General features: G+C 48.4%; 1 protein-coding gene across 3 annotated transcripts in view; it reads left to right on the forward strand.

The window, feature by feature from the left end:
* The window catches only part of RFT1 (RFT1 homolog), a 35,534-nt gene that overhangs the window by 11,307 nt on the left and 5,766 nt on the right, over nucleotides 1–18,461 (forward strand). For all 3 annotated transcript variants that reach the window (XR_571703.2, XM_008703666.2, XM_008703667.2), the window contains exons 6-11: nucleotides 784–921; nucleotides 6,993–7,071; nucleotides 10,287–10,337; nucleotides 11,701–11,831; nucleotides 12,942–13,086; nucleotides 17,347–17,452. Coding sequence is in view for 2 of the 3 variants with exons in the window: in XM_008703666.2 (XP_008701888.1) it covers nucleotides 784–921; nucleotides 6,993–7,071; nucleotides 10,287–10,337; nucleotides 11,701–11,831; nucleotides 12,942–13,086; nucleotides 17,347–17,452 (650 nt within the window). In the remaining variant the exon portion in view is untranslated. The remainder of the gene's footprint in view (nucleotides 1–783; nucleotides 922–6,992; nucleotides 7,072–10,286; nucleotides 10,338–11,700; nucleotides 11,832–12,941; nucleotides 13,087–17,346; nucleotides 17,453–18,461) is intronic.

The raw sequence follows: 18,461 nt of genomic DNA on the forward strand, positions 1-18,461 counted from the left end.
TTCTCCTTGCTCTCCGCCTTTGCCAGAGGAGCAGGCTTAGCGTTTCCAGATTGAAAGCGGCACCTGGAGGCCTCATTCCTTCCCGAGCTAGTGCGCCTTGCTGTTCCCAGCGGTTCCCAGCGCGGGGAGAAGGCAGAGGGGAGCTTGTGAAAGGGGCTTTTGGATACTCCTCCCAACCTGCAAACAAAAGCCTGGGCTGTGGCTCCTGGCCAAAAGCCACCCTTCTGTCCGGGCTGTGTGGAGGGAAGGGTGGGCCCTCTTTTCACCTCCCCCCTCCTGGAGTGGCTCTTGCCCTGCCCATTCACTGGGCTGCGAGGAGGGAGCCAACAGCTCGGTTCTGCTTTGTAGCCCGTGTCACGGCTTATGGGCTTATGGGAAAGCCCCCGTCATCTAGGACGGCAAGTGTCTGCATATTAGCACAGGACACGTGGGTCCTCGCAGGCTGCCGTCGAGGCGGGAGAGTCGTTCCTTTGAGAACATGTCTGCCATGGCGGTGGTGGTGGCACTAGGGGATGTCTGTCAGGGAGATGATGTTCTGCCCGCCCAGAACTGTTCTCCCAGTCAGGTGACGTGTTTGGAGCACTTTCCCCAGAGAGGCCGCAGTGGGGCTGGCTCTTCGTGAGTAGTGCTTCTCTCTGGAGCGGGAGGCATTGCTCTGGCAGGTGTGGATAATAAAGACAGTTCTCTTTTTGGTTTGGCCTCTGAGGTCCGGTTTCCAGGCATATCTTAATTCTGCCTATGTTAAAACAGTGCCCTTTAAATCCATTATTTTCTTTTTTTCAGCTTTTCTATACTGCAACTCTGGTGCTCTGCTATGTTATTTATTTCACAAAGTTATTGGGCTCCTCGGAATCAACCAAGGAACAGACTCTTCCTGTCTCCAGAATGACAGACCTGTTACCCAGTCTTACAAGAAGCAGAGTAAGTGATGCGCTCCATCTCTTATCATGTTAATCCCAGTTGCTGATTATCCTGGAAAGAAGGAAACTCTTGCGTTCTTGTTTATCGCTATAATAGTGTGGATAGTTTCATAGCTTATATTTATTGGGTGCTCGCTGTGTGCTAAGCCAGGGTTTCTCGGCCTTGGCACTGCTGGTGTCTGGGGCTGTCCTGGGCATGGTAGGGTGTTTAGCAGCACTCTTGATCTGTACTCACTAAATGCCAGGAGCTGCCACCTCTCAGCGGTCATAAAAATGTCTCCATGGGGGACCAGTGGCCCATGGGAGACAACACGGCTCCCCTCTTAGAGCCACTGTGTAGCCCCTATGCTGAATGCTTTCTGTGCCTTATTTAATGCTTATGCCAACCCTGTGAGGCGGACCTTATTATTTCTCTTTTGGGGTTAAGGAGCTGAGGCTTAGAGACTAACTGCCCAAGGTGAGGTTCAGAGTGAGGGCAGGACCCTGGAGTGGCTTGAATCCCCACAGAGCACGGGCTGTAACCACCGTGTGCCGGTCTCTCTGTTCGGCTGCGTCTTGGTTTTTCCCAGGACTGCCTTCCAGTGCAGAGAGTCGAGCACACTGAAAGCAGGATGACCCCTGCAAAGCTCTGTTACCTAGAGTCAGGCCGGTCTTTCCAGTGACCCACTTTCCCACGGAGACCACTGAGGATTCTAGGTGCCGATGTGTGGGAGCGAGGCATAACCTTTTTCTTCTGAATCTTCAGCTCTCAGTCCTTTTGACTTTTATCTCCTGACGCTGGTAGGGTCGTTGCTACCGTCTGCGGCCCTGGAGCTGTACACGGGACGTTATGCCCCACTGCCTCTGCTCAGATGCCTTGTCACAGGGCCGGCCCACTTTCCCTTTCCCCATGCTTTTTTGCCGGCCAGATGTGCCGCACGGAGCTGGGGTAAGGCTTCAGCTGGACATCTCCTTATTCCTCTCTTGTGATTACTTGAGAAAGTAGTAAAGTATTTGAGACGTGAATCTCAGAACTTACGGAATCCTGTTACACAGCTTTGCAAGAAAGAGCAGATATTATGTAACAAAGAAAGATATGTTCTCATTTGTTAGGTAAGAGTTCTCCATTCTGATCAAACGGATCTCACCGTGAACCTAAATCAGCCTGGCGGTTTTGGGATACCCAGTGCCTCATCTGCAGGCTTAGAGGATAAGGCCTTGGGATCACTTCTGCCTGGAGCTGCATAGAGCACGTCTGAGAGTGCAGGAAAGTTCCCCTCCCGAGTGCTCCCCCGTGTTCATCTGTACCAGGCCTGGCCGGCCTTTCATACTGGGCCAGCCCCGGTGCCCAGCAGTATTTTGGAAAGGAGCCTTTGGACCGTTAATATAGGCAAGGAGACAGAGGGTAGTGAAAAGAGCCTAAGTGTGTATTTAACCCGGTGGTGGGCTCACAGCTCCGAGCTGCGGTTTCCTTATCTGACAAGTGGGGTTACTAAAAGTACCTTTCTCCTGAGGTGCTTGTGGGAGTGTGGTGAAATAGGGCATGGGAGGTACTGAATATCGTGGCTGACACAGTGGCTGTCCGTAAGTAACAGCTGATACCGTCACCCCCATGCCGCTGCTGCTCTGAGCAGAAGTAGCTCCACCGGCATAGCCTAGCAAGGCAGCGTCTGATGGCACTGGGCTGGGAACTCGGTGCTTTAATCTGGCATCCCATCCCGCAAGTCCCCAGGCTCCTACTGGCGGGCGGAAGCCTCACCCTTGAGAAGGGATGTGTACCTGTCTTACACAGTGGCGCCGTTCCTGCTGACCCACAGAGCACAGCCCCATCCTGGGTGCCATCTGGGAAACAGACATGTGGGAAGGTGCTTGCTGGGCCTCGGGGAGCTTCCTGTGTGTTTGGGAGGTGGGAAGTGCAGATATGAAGCCTGCAGGATACTCTCCAGACCTCAGGGTCCTTATTTTTAAGGTGAGATTATTGGTCTACACGACCCGTGAGGCCCCTTTGAAGACTTGAGAAATTGTGAAGGTATTTGAACTTGGACAAAGAGCCATTTATAGCTGCATGCTTACCCTGTGCCTGGCACTGTGCGGAGCACTTGACGTGGACTTGTGTGTTCAGCCATCCTAGTAACCCTGTGAGATACTGTCTCCGTTTTGCAGATGAGAAAACTGAGGTTCAGAGGAGTTAAGTGACCAAACCAACATCACACGCCTGACTTAGGACCCACTTCTCTCTAACTTGTGTCTGTGGACTAGCCTTGGTCTGTGCGTTTAATCTCTCTGCTGTGTAGTCTTCCAACAGAAGACTTGTTGACTTAACGATTGGGAAGTTCCAGGTAGAACAATTCATTATTCAAGTTGATTTTTTGTAAAAGAGAAAAGAAATGCGATGAATCTGAGTGCAGTGGATGACTTTACCACCAGCAGTGTGCCCAGCTTAACTCTCGGGAGCAGCTTTGCGTCCTGGGGGCTCCCTTAGACAGAGCTGCTCAAGCAGTTACATCCAAAACCGATTTGACCAAATTGGGAGATTTGTTTCCTGTACTTGTAGAATTCCATCTTCTGTAAAGAGACGTATTTAGCCTTAACATAAATAAGTGATACCTCAAATAATGGCTGCCTTGTATATCTTTTATATTCTTTGACACATCTGAGTGATTTCATAGAAGAGATCTGCTAATGTTTAAGTAAAGCTGAGGAATTAAACACAGCAAGCATGTAATAAGCAGTGTTCTGTGGTAAGCACTGTTCCGGGTACCCTGAGCGGGGTCCCCGCCCTCAGAAGTGGAGGGGAGATAAGGTGTGTACTCAGCCAACCACGGCAAGACAGTGTGTGTGTAGTGTTAACAAAACAGAAGCACAGAAAAAGGACATGAATTCCATGTGGGAACATTGAGGAAGGCTTCCTGGAGGAAGCTGCTTTTGAGCTGGGCCTCGACACATGGGCAGGCAGAGGTGACTGTGCACGTGTGGTGGAAATGCGCGCTTGCGGCTGCGGGAAGAAAGAACATTTGCTTGGGGCCCGTTATATGCCCATCGCTGTGTTGGCATTGGGATTGCAGGGATGACTGCGGTACTTAGGTTGGCTGGACAATGAGGGTTTAGGCGAGGAAACAAAAGGTGGAAGGAGGTTATGGCCTGCTGGGCTAGGGCCGGGTAGTGGTAGCCTCAGTGCCCTGGAGTACGGGCTTGATTCAGGGGCAGGGGAGCCTAATGACAGTTTTGTGAACAGTACCGTGATCCAATTGCCTGTGTTGAGGCACTTACCATCTGTTTCACTTTTACCAAGTGTCTCGTTTTCTCTTGTTCGGTCCTTATACCGGCTCCAGGAGATAAGACTCCTTATCCCATTTTGCAGATGGGAAAATGGAGGCTTAGTAAAATTAAGGGTCTTGCCCATGGCTTTTGCACTCAGAAGTTGGGAGCTGCAGCTTGAGCCTCAATGTCTGAGCTTGACTCCAAAGCCCGAACCCTCCCAAGAGAAGGATGGGCTAGAGAAAAGGTCGGAAATGAGCAAGCTCACAAGGAGGCAGTGACAGTTGTCCAAATGATAAGTGATGAGGACAGTGGGAGGGTGGGTGGAAGTGTACTTGAGTGTGGACACAGCTGGGCAGAGTCGATGGCCCCAGAGCAAGAGGGAGGGGAAGGGGTCCTGTGTGGGACATGGAGGTGATAAGGGGCAGGACACAGGACCATGGCTGCAGACTCCCCAGTGACTCTTGTCAGTGTGGGAGGCACATGGCTACTGGACCATCCTGAGGCAGAAGAGTTTGGGAAGGGGAAGACGGACTCACTTCATCATGAGTCCCCGAGTTCTGACTGCAAACCTTCCCCCGAGATACTGCCCACCACCTTTCGTTGTCCGTGCCTCAGTTTCTCCACCAGTACAGCGAGGCAGTGGAATGGCTTGTTGGTCAGAGGATTCCAGAGAAACGCACGGCCATAAAGACCAGCTAGGCAGTACCAACCTAGCTCTTGTGAAATAGGCCTCTTCTGACCTCCCAAGTGACAAACCCATCTGAATCAAAATGTGAAAGTGCAAAGAATATGCTGCTGCTTTTCTACCACTTAGCAGACACCTCTGAGAAGGAACGCAATCTCTGATCAGACTTCCTGCCTCTATGTTCTGAGTGAGCATTTTGGAGATAAGCAGTGTGACCATTCCTTCTGCGCTGTGGGGGCGTTTAAATCGAAGGCATTAGGAGAATGGGATGCTCCCGTATGAGCTTGCAGGACAGATACACTGTCAAGATTACACTCTGGTAAACAGCCTGTTTTTAGAGAGCTCGGTCATGTTCCCAAACCTATTCACAGCCTCTGTCAAGAAGACCCCACAAAAACCCCATGGCCAGCTGTAACTGTTCATTTCCTTGGAAGAGAGCACAGGCACTGCTGCCCAGCACCCCCCCCCCCACCACCCGGTGTGGGGGCGCAGAGTGTGACAGGGAGAGAGAAGGTGCTGCCCACAGCTAAGGGCGGGATCAGTGCTGATGTGGCTCGCAGTGCCCCCTAGTGGTGCTAAATACTCCGGCGCTCTTTGTTCTGGGAAAGGAGAGGTCTAATTTTCTCGGACAGCGAGCGAGATTTCCTCCCGGACTAGAGCCCGGGGTGGCATCCGCTCCAGGTGCAGTGATGCTCTGAGGGCAGCATGGTTTGGGAGGATTCGGGCCTGTCTTCACAGTGTCTGGAAGAAAGGCTCTGAAACCAAGGGGTGAAGAGATTTGAAGACTGAATATGACCCTTATTTTCAAGGGATACGCTAGACTTACTTTGTCCTAAATGGTAGCCACCGGCCACGTGTGGCTGGAGAGCATTTAGAATCGAGATGGGCTGTACGTGCAGCACAAGCACTGGAGTTCAAAGACTTAGTATGAAAAAATAATATGAGATGCCTCTAATAGTTACATGAAACGATTGTGTTTTGGGTTAAATAAAGATATTAAAATAATTTTACTTTTTTTTTTTTTTTTTAACTGTTCACTGTGGCTACTAGAAAATTTTAAATTCTGTGTGTGGCCTACATTACATTTCCACCGGCCAGCAGTACTCTACACAAATGGGCCTGGGGCCGAGATCAGGGGCCCACGTGACTGGGACAGAGTCTACATCTGCCCTTCGGCCAACTTCCATGGCTGTTAACTGATCTTTTGGAGAGGAAGAGTGGGCTGGGCCTTTGCGATTCACCCCTTTCCTCCCAAAGAGCCCCCTGAAATCCTACTTTTCCAAGTCATAACTTGAAGTTAATAAGAAGTTTTCAAAATGCAGGTAACCCTGTAAGCACCTAACACCTAGACTAAACATTCTGGGACCCCAGGAATTCTCCATGAGAGAGGAGGCGCCTCCAGAGGGGACTGCGGGAGAGAGAAAGACAGAAGTCTTGTCCAGCGAGGTGCCTTACTCCTCCATGTTGTGTTCGGCAATCTGGCTTTGAGGCCGTCTGCCTCTTCCAGGCTGACCTCTGCCCTTGCTAAGTGTTTGCTTTATTCTTACCCTCCTTGTCTTTAGGAAATGGACAGTTTTGGAAGAGCTGTACCAAAAGTTCTGGGTTTGTTTTTCCTTTCCTCTGTCACAACAGTTCTGAGCGGTTTGACTGACCTAGGCAGCCTGGTTTCCTTTTGAAATACACAAACAAAGCTCATATACTTTGTGTAAAGGGACCCTGGGTGGCTAAATATAGCATTAAAATGTGGGGTGTGTGGAGCCGAATTCATTCTGCAGCTTGGCATGCTTCAGACATTTTTTAAGGAAAGAAATGACTCGGAGCTGTGCGTGTGTTAGATATGGTCAGCCTACCGTCTGGGCAGCGAGGGGACAGCACGGGTCCTTAGGCGTCTCAGTGAATGATTCCTGGGCAGGATCCTTCACCACTGCTCTTTCCACCTAGAGACTTTGTCTTCGTGGTTAGCAACGGAAGCCCTCTGCCAGAATTCGTTGGGTGCCTTCTGTGTGCTTAGCATTAAATGAAAAATGAGTGGGGATCTCCAAGTAGGGATTTAGGGACAAGATGAGTTTGCCTCTCATGGAAGCTTCTTGTACTTGCAGACTTGCAGTGCCTGGGAGCTCTTGCTTTTGTTTTGTTTTCTCTTCTAGGCTTTTGTAAATTGGAAAGAGGCTAAATTGACTTGGAGTTTTTTCAAACAGTCTTTCTTGAAGCAGATTTTGACAGAAGGTAAGTAAAAGGTCACTCTGAGCAGTCAGGACACCATAGTATAACTGAGGGGATTCCACAGAACTGCTCGTTACCTAGATCCAGACTACCTGCTTTCTAGAGCCCCCGTGGGCAGAGGGACCTCAGAAACAGAAGCTTTTAAAGTAGGGAGAGGAAAACTAACGTTGATTTCGTTTGATAGTGAGGGCCAGTGCTGTTATATAACTTCTACGGGGCCCTACAGTAATGAGGAGCAACTTACTTTGAATCCAAGTCTAATTCCCAAACCCCAGGTTTTATCCTTTAAAGAAATGTATTATGAAGTTTTACATCCTTTAGAGAAAATTTGGAAAAGAGAGAAAATTATCCATAATCTCATTATCCTGTTCTAATTTTTTATACACTTCTTTTTTTGAACATAATTTTTAAGAAACAGGTTTTCATCATTTTATTTTCTTAAATAATAAGACTTTACCTGTGTGATAGTTTGGCCAGCCTTCCAATTTCTTAAGGCTCTCCAGTGTAACAGTGACAGAGCTCTCCACACACAGGGCTGGCACGGAGCTGAACGTACATCTCGTTTTTCTGCGCACGTGCGTTGGTTTGTTTATGCCCAGCTTTAGTTCAAAGAATGAGATTTGAGGCAGCTAGAAGTGGGTGAATGTAGTGGTTTCTCTCTATATAAGTTTGCTATGTCTATACATCCATGTATCTATTGCTGAATATATTTTTAAATCTTTTTAAAAATTGTCTTTTTTTTTTTTTTTTTTTTTTTGGGGGGGGGGGGGCTCCACCTCGAGCCCAGAGCCAGGTACAGGGCTCAATCTCGTGTCCCTGAGACCAGGACCTGAGCCGAAATCAACCATTGGTCTTTTAACCTACCGAGCCACCCAGGCGCCCGTCAAACATTGTCTTTTAATTATAAAAATAGTATAACCTCATTACAAAAATTTTGGAAATTAGGAAAAAGTTCCCTATGATTCTAGCATTCTAATACAACCATCATTATTACTACCTTATTATTTTCCTTTTTCCCGCTCTATTTTTCATTAATTATGCTTCCAAAGGGAAGTAACTCCCCTAGGCCTCACTTGCCCCGTCTGTGAGTTAAAGGATAGGACCGGGAGCAGTCTGAGGGCTCTTGCGCCTTGAGAGTGCTTAGTCCTAGCCTGAGCCTGTGACACTGCCGTTACAAAAGTGGAACTTGTTCACAGGACCCCTGAGGGAAGTAAGGGTCACAAGCCTTTGGAGAGCAGAGTGAAGGTGCCTTAATTATATGTTTCTTGGGAGCAGAATGTGCCGTTTACCACTGTCTCCCCAATACCCTGCTGGAACTGGCATGTGATCACTGTTCAACAAGTATCTTTTGATAAAGAAAGGTATCCGTAGTGAAATAGTATATTGTGATAGTTCACATTGTTAGAACAAGAAAATCAATAGCAGGAATTTGGAAAGGGCATTTTCTTTATGCACTTTCTTTTCCTCCCAAAGTTTTAAGAGCAGTTTAAATGAGTTGAGGAATGGATCCAGTCCAAACAATGGCCCTAAATTGGTTGTCTGGACCGCAGTGGCTAGACAGCAGCAGGTGTAAGTAAGCCAGGCCTCAGTGTGGTGCCGATTGCTCACTCGCTTCATGGCTGGACCACCCTGGCCTGACTGGCAGAGGGCTGTTAGGAACCTCTCAGGGCTTCCGTCTCCATCGCTGTGAAATAAGGAAGTGACTGGACAAGAACTCCCCACCCCCAAATTCTTCTTATCTAAAAACTAGAACTCTAAAAAAAGGTGAAGTCATTCATTGTAATAGCAAAAATATAGATGCTGTTACCTTCTGCCCCCACATTTCCTGAACACTGTGTGCCAGGTGCTGAGAATACACAGATGAATGAGTTACAGGCCACAGCCTCAAGGAGCTCATTCTCTCACCCAAGACACAGACTTTTGTGTGGTTAGCTCTGAACCAGGGCTGTGAGGTCTGTACTTGGAAACATTAGCGTCTCTCAAGTGCCCTTGCACTTCCTGGAGCTCTGCTAGGAAACCAGGGACAGAGAAATGAGAGAGATGTGGTTCCTGCCCCCAGGGAGCTTACAGAGTGTGAGAAGAGAGGCTGATTGTACCAGAGCACAGGGCGGTCCCTACGGTGAAGCCAGTTTAGGTGGCCCGCATGCTAAAAGCCGAGGCTGGGAGGAGGGACCCAGCCTGAAGCAGAGCAGCTGGAGGGGCTAAAACCTAGCCGGGTATCGCAGAGGATGACAATGTAATGCTGCGAGGTGGGCAGGAGGTTGGTGAAGAAAAGCCAAAAAGATAGCCTGGGGTCAATTTATAAAAGGCCTCAAATGCAGAATTAAGGAGCCTGGACTTTTTGCAAACACCAAAGAGCAATTTAAAGGTGTGAAGCAGGGGTTGCCTTAAGATCTGTATTGCTGAAGCCAGGACTGCTAGCGGTGAGAATGGATCAGAGCAGGGTAGAGATGCAGACAGGGCCAAGTGCTGTCCTGTGGGCCACACCTGGGAGGGCCTGTAGAGGCCCATAGACACAGTGCTGGGGGAGTGCGGGAAGGCCAGGGCCAAAGGGAGACTTTAGAGAAGATCCTCACTGCTTCTGGTCTCTGAATATTGCTTTCCTTTTTGAGCAGGTTGCTAGGAGGTGAGAATTTGCCCTTTAGGGCTGTGGTCACTCCAGAGGTCTCCACTGTGGGCTGTTTTCCACTGATGGATGATAAAATGTTTGGAAGGTGGGGGTGGGGCTCTGGGCTGGTGTCTTCACCTTGGAGGCATTAGCCTGTCTTATGTTTGAATCATGAGCTTGGGCTCCAGAGCCCTTCCAGGCTCTCTGGAGCTTTCTCCACCCAGGGAGGCAACTTGAAGAGTCTCTGCACACGATCATGGACCTCTCATTTCACAGAACTTACACTTAAAATTTGGGACAATCATTTTCATTATTAACATTTTTGTAATCCCCCCTTTGTAAATTATTAGACTGGTTTCATTGATTTTGTTTTGTTTTTAATTTAACTGGTTTGGAGATTTGCTGTCAATAAATCCCCCAGCACTTTTCCAATTGTTACTATTTTGAGATTATTTGAAATCAATGTTAGGACAAGGAAGATGTCTTTAATTGATTACATAATTTTTCTCCTTTGAGAGTATTTCCCAGCTGAAAAGGATAGACGGTAAGAAAAAAGGAAACAAAATAATGAGCCCTTGAAATGCTAATTATTTTGTTCTTCTATTTGTAGGCGAGCGATACGTAATGACGTTTTTGAACGTGTTAAATTTTGGTGATCAGGGTAAGATGAAAATTCTGTAGTGAATACCGTTCATAGATACTTTCTAATATTTTTCTCAGCAGTTTGATACATTTAATGAAAAATAAGCCTGATTATTATGAAAGATGAAGACTGTAATAAAATGATTCCTGAAGATTGAAAATTGCAGGTCTCTGCAAATATCCACAGTGTACTGACTACCCCCTCTCATGTGACTCGGGTGGCAGGTCCTCTTTTGAGATCCCCTGGTTTCTGCAGAGTTCTGGTGCCCATTGCACTGTTGGGGGTGCTATGAGAAAAGGGGGCTCGTCATCACAATCACAGATCCGCCCTGTGTTTGTACAGCTAGATAGGTCTCAGTATTTTTTCTTTCTTTCTCTTTCTTTCTTTCTCTCTCTTTCTCTCTTTCTTTCTTTCTTTCTTTCTTTCTGATTTTATTTGAGAGAGAGTGCAAGCAGGGGGAGGGGCAGAGGAAAAGAGAGAGAGAGAATCCTAAGCAGACTCACCTCTGAGGACAGGGCTCGATCCCAGGACCCTCAGATCATGACCTGAGCTAAAGTCAGGCGCTTAACCAACTGAACCACCCAGTCGCCCCTCTTCATATTTATTTTTAACTGTAATCCTGAAGTAGTGGAAAGAAAAAATTTTAAAAATTAACTTGGCGTTAATGATTTTTTTTTTTTTTAAGATTTAGTTATTTATTTGAGAGAGAGAGTGAGGGGAGGGGTAGAGGGAGAGAATCCTCAAGCCGACTACCTCCTGAGCCCAGAGCCTGATGCAGGACTCGATCCCAGGACCCTGAGATCATGACCTGAGCTGAAACCAGGAGGAGTTGGACACCCACCTGACTGAGCCACCCAAGCACCCCTGGCATTAATGATTTTTTAAAAAGATTTTATTTATATATTTGAGAGAGAGAGAGAGCACAAGCAGGCGGAGGGGGCAGAGGGAGAGGAGAAGCAGACGCCCCACTGAGCAGGGAGCCCGATTCGGGGATCGATCCTATGACCCTGATTAGGATCATGACCTGAGCTGAAGGCAGACGCTTAATCAGCTGAGCTACCCAGGTGCCCAGCATTAATGATTTTTATATAAAAAGGTGCTGGTGATGGAAATGTTCTGTATCTTGACTGCATCAAGGGAAGTTTCTGCAGCAAGGGATGCAGTATCCTAGCTGTGGTATTGTGCAATGCTCTCACAAGATGTTACTGTTCAGGAAACTGGCTAATGGATCTGTTATGTTTTAGGACTACATGTGAATCTATAATTATCTCAAACAGTAATTTTAATTTAAAAAATTAAATCAGAAAAAATGTTGATGGTGCTGTGAAAATTCAAATAGAAAAACCAGAAGGATTGCCATTTCTTCCTTTTTGTCTTCCAGGTGTATACGATATAGTGAATAATCTGGGCTCTCTCGTGGCCAGGTTAATCTTCCAGCCGATAGAGGAGAGTTTTTACGTATTCTTCGCTAAAGTGCTGGAGAGAGGAAAGGATGCCACGCTTCAGAAGCAGGTAGTCCTGGTTCTAACGTCACTGTCTCTCAAGTGAATTCTCCAACTGCAGGATGAACGGACTGAAATGTAGAGCAGTCAGTTTCCCTTCTGTTTGAAATTTCCTTCTAGGTTTCATTCTTCCATCACCTTCTGAATGGTGGCAGGACTCTGAGCTCCCTTCTTTTGCAGACTCCTCCCTTTGCCCTGGCTGGCCCTTCCCTTCTGACCCTTCTTCTCTGTGACCTCATTCTTGACCCAGAACTCTCTGCGGCCATCCCCAGTGTGGCGCAGACCCCCTTCCCATGGTCCAGGCTTAGTGGGAAGATTGAGATTGCCTCCCCCATCCTCAGATTCTCAAGAACCAGGGGTGAGCCGACGGATGCAGAGGCAGGGGCAAGGCTCGCATACTGCCTGGGGAGGAAAGGACGTAGTCATTTGGTTTCACTCACCGCACAGTTGTTTAAGCTTCTTCAAGACTGCGAAGTGCCCAGACTGCACTCCGACCGTGCGAATCTGCCTACTCCGATTGGCAAATGCAGATGAGATTTTAATCCAGGCGTATTTGGTTGTAGAAACTTCCCTTTTTCTAAAACCTTTGAAAATGTCTGACTTATCTGAGAATTAAAAGGAAGCTACGTTGGCCTCTTACATGTCTTAGAAGACACTTCGCAAAATACAGTTTACGCGCAGTATCTCAAAATGAACTAATCTGGTTCTCGGTTGATTTAGGAATATTTTCCTAAGCATACTTTGACAGGAATGTCAGGATTTAGGGACATTTGTCAGGAGAAGCACTCCAACAAAGCTAGCCAGCTAGCACGTAAAAACTTGCTCTCCGTTTAAGAATAAGTATCGGAGAGGAAAGTGAATGTTTCCTAAGCAACCTTTGAAATAATCCTAAATGAGCCAAAACCACACCTCCCCTGCGGTACCTCAGGAAGCACAGATTGGCTCTTCCCCTTCATTTCCTTCATGCTAATTGACGTGAAAACAAACACAGGCTGCAGGAAAGCAGGGATGCCGCTCAGCAGCTGAGTGATCTGTGAGACAGCAGACAGAGAAGGCCAGATGTGAAGTTTTTCTTTAGCTCATGATTCACCCAACTTCCTTCCCTCTCCCCCCACCCCAGGAGGACGTTGCTGTGGCCGCCGCGGTTTTGGAGTCGCTGCTCAAGCTGGCCCTGCTGACCGGCCTGACCATCACCATTTTTGGCTTTGCCTATTCTCAGCTGGCTTTGGATATCTATGGAGGGGCCATGCTTAGCTCTGGATCAGGTGCGCACAAGAGTTCTGCCAGATTTGTTCTAATTTTCAAACAGCAATAGGAGAGTCTCGTGAAATTCAAAACCTTGTGTGCATATAGGTTGGTATCTGTCGGTGTAGGGAGCACTGTCCGTGGCTGGGGCTCTGACACCGTTGCCCTCACACGAGGTCAGAAACAGCTCAGTGCCCTCTGGGGGCTTTGGTACCAGGGCAGGCGGTCCCCCAGTCTCACTTGGACAAGTCATTATGCATCCTTGGCTCTCCTCCCAGGCCTAAAATGTGTTTTGCTGGGCACTTCCCTGCGCACCCTCTGGGGTGAGGGAAGAAGGCAGAGAGCAGGCTCTAATGAGTCTCCGCTTGATACTAAACACATCTGAAGGCAGTAAATGCCACATAAATCTCACAGCCTGATGCATGAGTCTCTGAGGGATAACTCAGAGCCATTTGCAGAGAATAAAATTGATCTCGGCAAGCAAATGGTGTATTTAATCCAGTGACTCTTGGTTTTTGAAGGACAAAAGTATCAATTGTATCTGACTTAGGAACACCTGGTGCCCATGCCACTGAGCGTCTTACAGCACTTGCTAGGCAGGGGACGTCACCAGTTTCAAAATGTGCTGGGCCATAGGCTGGGAGTCCATTTGCAGTCCGTTTCATCTTGGGTTAAGGAAAGATGTTTTCAGTTCCTCGGGTCACTAGACAAGAACTCTGAAGACTTCTTTCTGCTTCTCCATCTCAATGTGAAGGGCTTTGTCAAATGCCATTTTACAAGTTCACTGGTATGTTTTGGTCTCCGCTATAATGGGCCCAAACTTTGGGTATTAGGGGAGGAGGGGCCAAGTTTCTACCCAAGAGCAAAGGTCATTCAGTTTGGAGAAACACCTGCTGTGAAACCATGATGTAGTCGCAGCTGCCTGGGGCTCGTGCTGTGAGGCCTGAGTTTCCAGCAGGCAAGCAGGGAGGCTCATTAGGGAGCCGTTAGTAAGTCACAGGCACTCAACCATTTCACAGCAGCATGGCCCCTCTAGAAAGGTGTTCGCCAAGGAACAGCCTTTATTGTCATGCAGTCACAGGATGTCGCCGTGAGAAGGCTGTCCTGTCAGCACAGCGTTCACCTGGTGGAATACTTAGTCATAGAAGGTATAGAAGCAGGCTGCTGTGACTGTGTGGGCCTTCGGCGCGAGTGAGAGGCTGGTGCCTGTTTTCAGTGTTGGTAGTAAGAGTTATCGGTTAAAAAGGTCAGTGGTAGTTGATTTTTAAGGTAGTATATTCTGTTTCTAGTGGCTTATGTCAGAGCCATTAATAATTTTAGACTCAACCCAATGAACACTGAGTAATGTATAGGATTATTGAATCACTGTATTGTACACATGAAACTAATATAACACTAATATAACACTAATATAACAATAATTTTAGACTCAAAAAGATATTCTCTTGGTATCATCTCCTGAAAGAGGAGAATCCTAAGAATGGTCTGCTTTCTCAGTCTCTGGAAAGAATGTGCTGTCTGGTGAGCCAGGACCATTGTCCTCTCTGGCCCCGGGCCCCATCAGTGTCACTGTCCCAACAGGGTCTTCTAGCATTTGTCTCCTTCTCCACTTTGCCCAAACTTTGAGCTCTCTGTAAAGCCCATAGTGGCTCCTGGTAGGTAGTGGCTGCTAGTAGTCCATCCCCCCCGGGCCCCTGCTGGCTTTCCTTCCCTCGTCTCCAGGCCACCCCGCATCTCCTTGCCCTGCTCCTGACTCTGGACTAGTGCTGTGGACTCAAAAACCTTTCCTGTGCCGGAAAAGAACACTGCCGCTCTGCCCTCCCCACTAGTCTTCTTCATTCACTTCAGTACTCCACAAAACTTGGGGCATCTGCGTGGCTCAATCGATTAAGCCTCCCACCCTTGATTTCAGCTCAACTCATGATCTCAGGGTGGTGGGATTGAGCCCCACATGGGGCTCTGCACTCAGGGCAGAGTCTGCTTGAGATTCTCTCTCCCTCCCTCTCCCTCTGTCCTTCCCCTGACTCGTGTGCTCTCTCTTTAAATAAATAAATAAATAAATAAATAAATAAATAAATAAAATCTTTAAAAAAAAATACTCCACAAAACTTGACTGTCTCCAGCCTGAATTTAATCAGGAAAGAATGGCAACTTTCTGTGGCTCAGCCGAACCACCTGAGTTTTGAAAGTGGAACTTGCAACGCTGCTGTCCTCAGTTGTCCCAGTTGCGTATCAGTCTTTGTCCTCACCTGGGAAGTGGACTTACCTGTGACCTGAACTGGCCTCTTTGACCCCCCCCCCCCCATACCCTGTGCTGCCATCTCCATGTGTGGGACTTGGATGCAGCATCGGTGGGGGCCAACATCCTGGTTAAGATCTACGACATTTCCATTATCCCGGAAAGTCCTTTCAGGACTCTTTCCAGTCAACTGCCCTCCCTCCACCTCAGAGGCAACCACTGTTCTGATTTCTATCACCATAGATTAGTATTGCTTTTATAATTTTTAAAAAAGATTTTATTTATCCATTCACTTGAGAGCAAGAGAGAGCGAGAGAGCGTGCGTGTGTGCACACACAAGTGGGGGGAGGGGCAGGGGAGAAGCAGACTCCGTGCTCAGCGTGGAGCCCGTTGTGGGGCTCGATCCCATGACCGCAAGATAATGACCTGAGCCCAAACCAAGAGTCAGATGCTTAACCAACTAAGCCACCCAGGTGTCCCAGATTAGTATTGCCTTTAAAAGGGACTTCATATCAATGAAATCCTACAGCATGGACGCTTTGGTGTTTGGCTTCTTTCTCTCAATATACAGTTTTGGGGATTCATCCATATCTTTACATGGATCAGTACCTTTTTTCTCTTAGATTGCTTCTCTGAGAAGTATTTCTTTGTATGGATGCCCACAGTTTGTTTATCCTTTCTCTTGTTGATGGTCAGTTTGGACTATTATGAGTAAAACTGCTACAGACATTTTTGTACAAGTGCTTATGTGAAATGTACGTATATTTCTGTTGGTTGTATATGTGGGAGTGGGATTACTGGGTCACAGGTTGTTTTATTAGAAGTTGCTTGGCTGCCTCGTGGTAATGGCCCTCCTAAAAGAGGGGATCGATTCCATTTTTAAGACTCCCAGTCTTTTCTTAGCAGATTTTTCTAGAGCTTGTTAGTTAGCTCTAGGACTGCATCACCATGTTTGAGAAGAAAACATGGTTCTTCTGATTCTCTGTGCAGATTTGTGGGTGTGTTCTGTCTCTAGTTTCTTGCTGCTCCCAAGTCCTGGGCTTCTCCCCATGGTTTTTTTTTTTTTTTTTTTTTTTTAAAGATTTTATTTATTTATGTGACAGAGAGACAGCCAGCGAGAGAGGGAACACAGCAGGGGGAGTGGGAGAGGAAGAAGCAGGCTCATAGCGGAAGAGCCTGATGTGGGACTCGATCCCCCTACGCCAGGATCACGCCCTGAGCCGAAGGCAGACGCTTTAACGACTGCGCTACCCAGGCGCCCCATCCCCATGGTTTTGTCTTCAGGACGTCTTCAGACAAGTTCTCTGCCATGCAAGGCCACTAGTGCCCTTGAGTGCCCAAGCCAGCAGACCTCTTCCTGCTGATTTAAGAAGCGAGAAGGTTTGCTTCCTGGCCAGATAAGCTTTTAGTTGTTAAGTGAGACATTTGTAGGGGCGCCTGGGTGGCTCAGCCGTTAAGCGTCTGACTTCGGCTCAGGTCATGATCCCAGGGTCCTGGGATCGAGCCCTGCATTGGGCTCCCTGCTCCGCGGGAAGCCTGCTTCTCCCTCTCATACTCCCCTTGCTTGTGTTCCCTCTCTCACTGTCTCTCTCTGTCAAATAAATCTTAAAAAAAAAAGCACGAGACATTTGTAGATTTATTCCTTTTTTTTAAAGATTTTATTTATTTGTTTATTTAAGAGAGAGAGAGCACACAAGCAGGAGAGGGAGAGAGACAAGCAGACTCCACACTGAGCGGGGAGCCCAAAGAGGGGCTCGATCCCAGGACCCCAAGTTCATGACCTGAGCCGAAACTGAGAGGCAGACACTTAAGGCAGCTGAGCCACCCAGGTGCCCCTGCAGGTTTATTCTTAATTGCCCTTTCTTTTTTAGTTGTTAATTTTAATCAGTGCCATGGAGTACTGGAAGTCCTTCCAGATGATTGAGACCGTAGGTTCAAGTCTGCATCTGCCTGTTGAGGACAGCTGCCGGGCTCCTGACCCAGTTCTGGTACACGCGGGCCTCCTGTTTGGGCTCTAGAGTCTTGGGTTGTTTCCTTATAGGTCCTGTTCTGCTGCGTTCCTACTGTCTCTACGTCCTCCTGCTTGCCATCAATGGAGTGACCGAGTGTTTCACATTTGCTGCCATGAGCAAAGAGGAGGTCGACAGGTAGGTAACCGTCAAGGCCCGCCTAAATCATAGCCTTTGGCCAAACTGAAGTAACTTGCCAATCTTCTTTCTTTTTGTTCTGAACACGCGTCCCCAGAAAGCCTCTTAGAGGTAGCGCTACCCCAGTAGTGTGGCACCGTCCCTGGGCGCCCCGGGGCTTGTGCTGGCACCAGGCAGTTCGTCCTCCCCACGCACGCTGGGGGCAGCAGCCGCCCTTCGCCTCCCTTCGGAGGAGGAAGAAGCCTGGGCCCTGAAGGGCTGTGTTAGCCTAGGTTTGCAGAGGTGGGCACGAGACAAGCTCCACTCCTCCGCCTCCTTGCCCGGCGCCCCAGTGGGTTACCGTGGAGCTTCTTCAAGATGCAGAGTCCTACCCTCGAGACTGACTCGTGGGCCCTGGAGAAGCTCAGGGGTTTGTGTCACCTCTCCTCAGAGAAAAGCCCAAGTGCACATACACGGTTTGCCACCATTTTTCCCACCGTTGACCCCAGATCAGGACCTCTGCTCTGATACCTCCCACAGTGGTTCCTGACACTGGTTATCAGTCACAGTCCCCCGTGGAGCTCGCTAGATTGCAGATTCCCGCCCAGCCTTCCTCCGCCGCCCTCTCCTAGCACACCTGCAGGCAGGCAGCCCGGAGCATAGGTGTGGTTTTTAAAAGCTGATTCTGACGCGAACTAGTAAACTGGAGCTTCCGACCCACACCCGGGGCGTGTCCCGAAGGCCAGAAGTAGCATGGCAGTATCTTAAGGCACCACTACCAGATGAGGCTGAGGAGAAGGGTAAAATCGATAGGGGAGAAGGAGGAGAAGAGAAGGCAAAGACAGTAGAGGGGTGGCTGTAGGTAATGGGGCACTCGGTCCTTGTTATCCCTTTACCCCCTGACCCCTGGGTCCCTTGGGGGCTTTGGTGCTGTCTCTGAAAGGCCTTGAGTGCCCAGACCAACTGAACTAGCATTTGAGGGGCTCGGGCCAAGGAATCTGTCATCACGCAGCCCCGGGAGATTTCCGAT

This window comes from Ursus maritimus, unplaced genomic scaffold, assembly GCF_017311325.1.
Source record: "Ursus maritimus isolate PB19 unplaced genomic scaffold, ASM1731132v1 scaffold_14, whole genome shotgun sequence".
Lineage (NCBI taxonomy): Eukaryota > Metazoa > Chordata > Mammalia > Carnivora > Ursidae > Ursus > Ursus maritimus.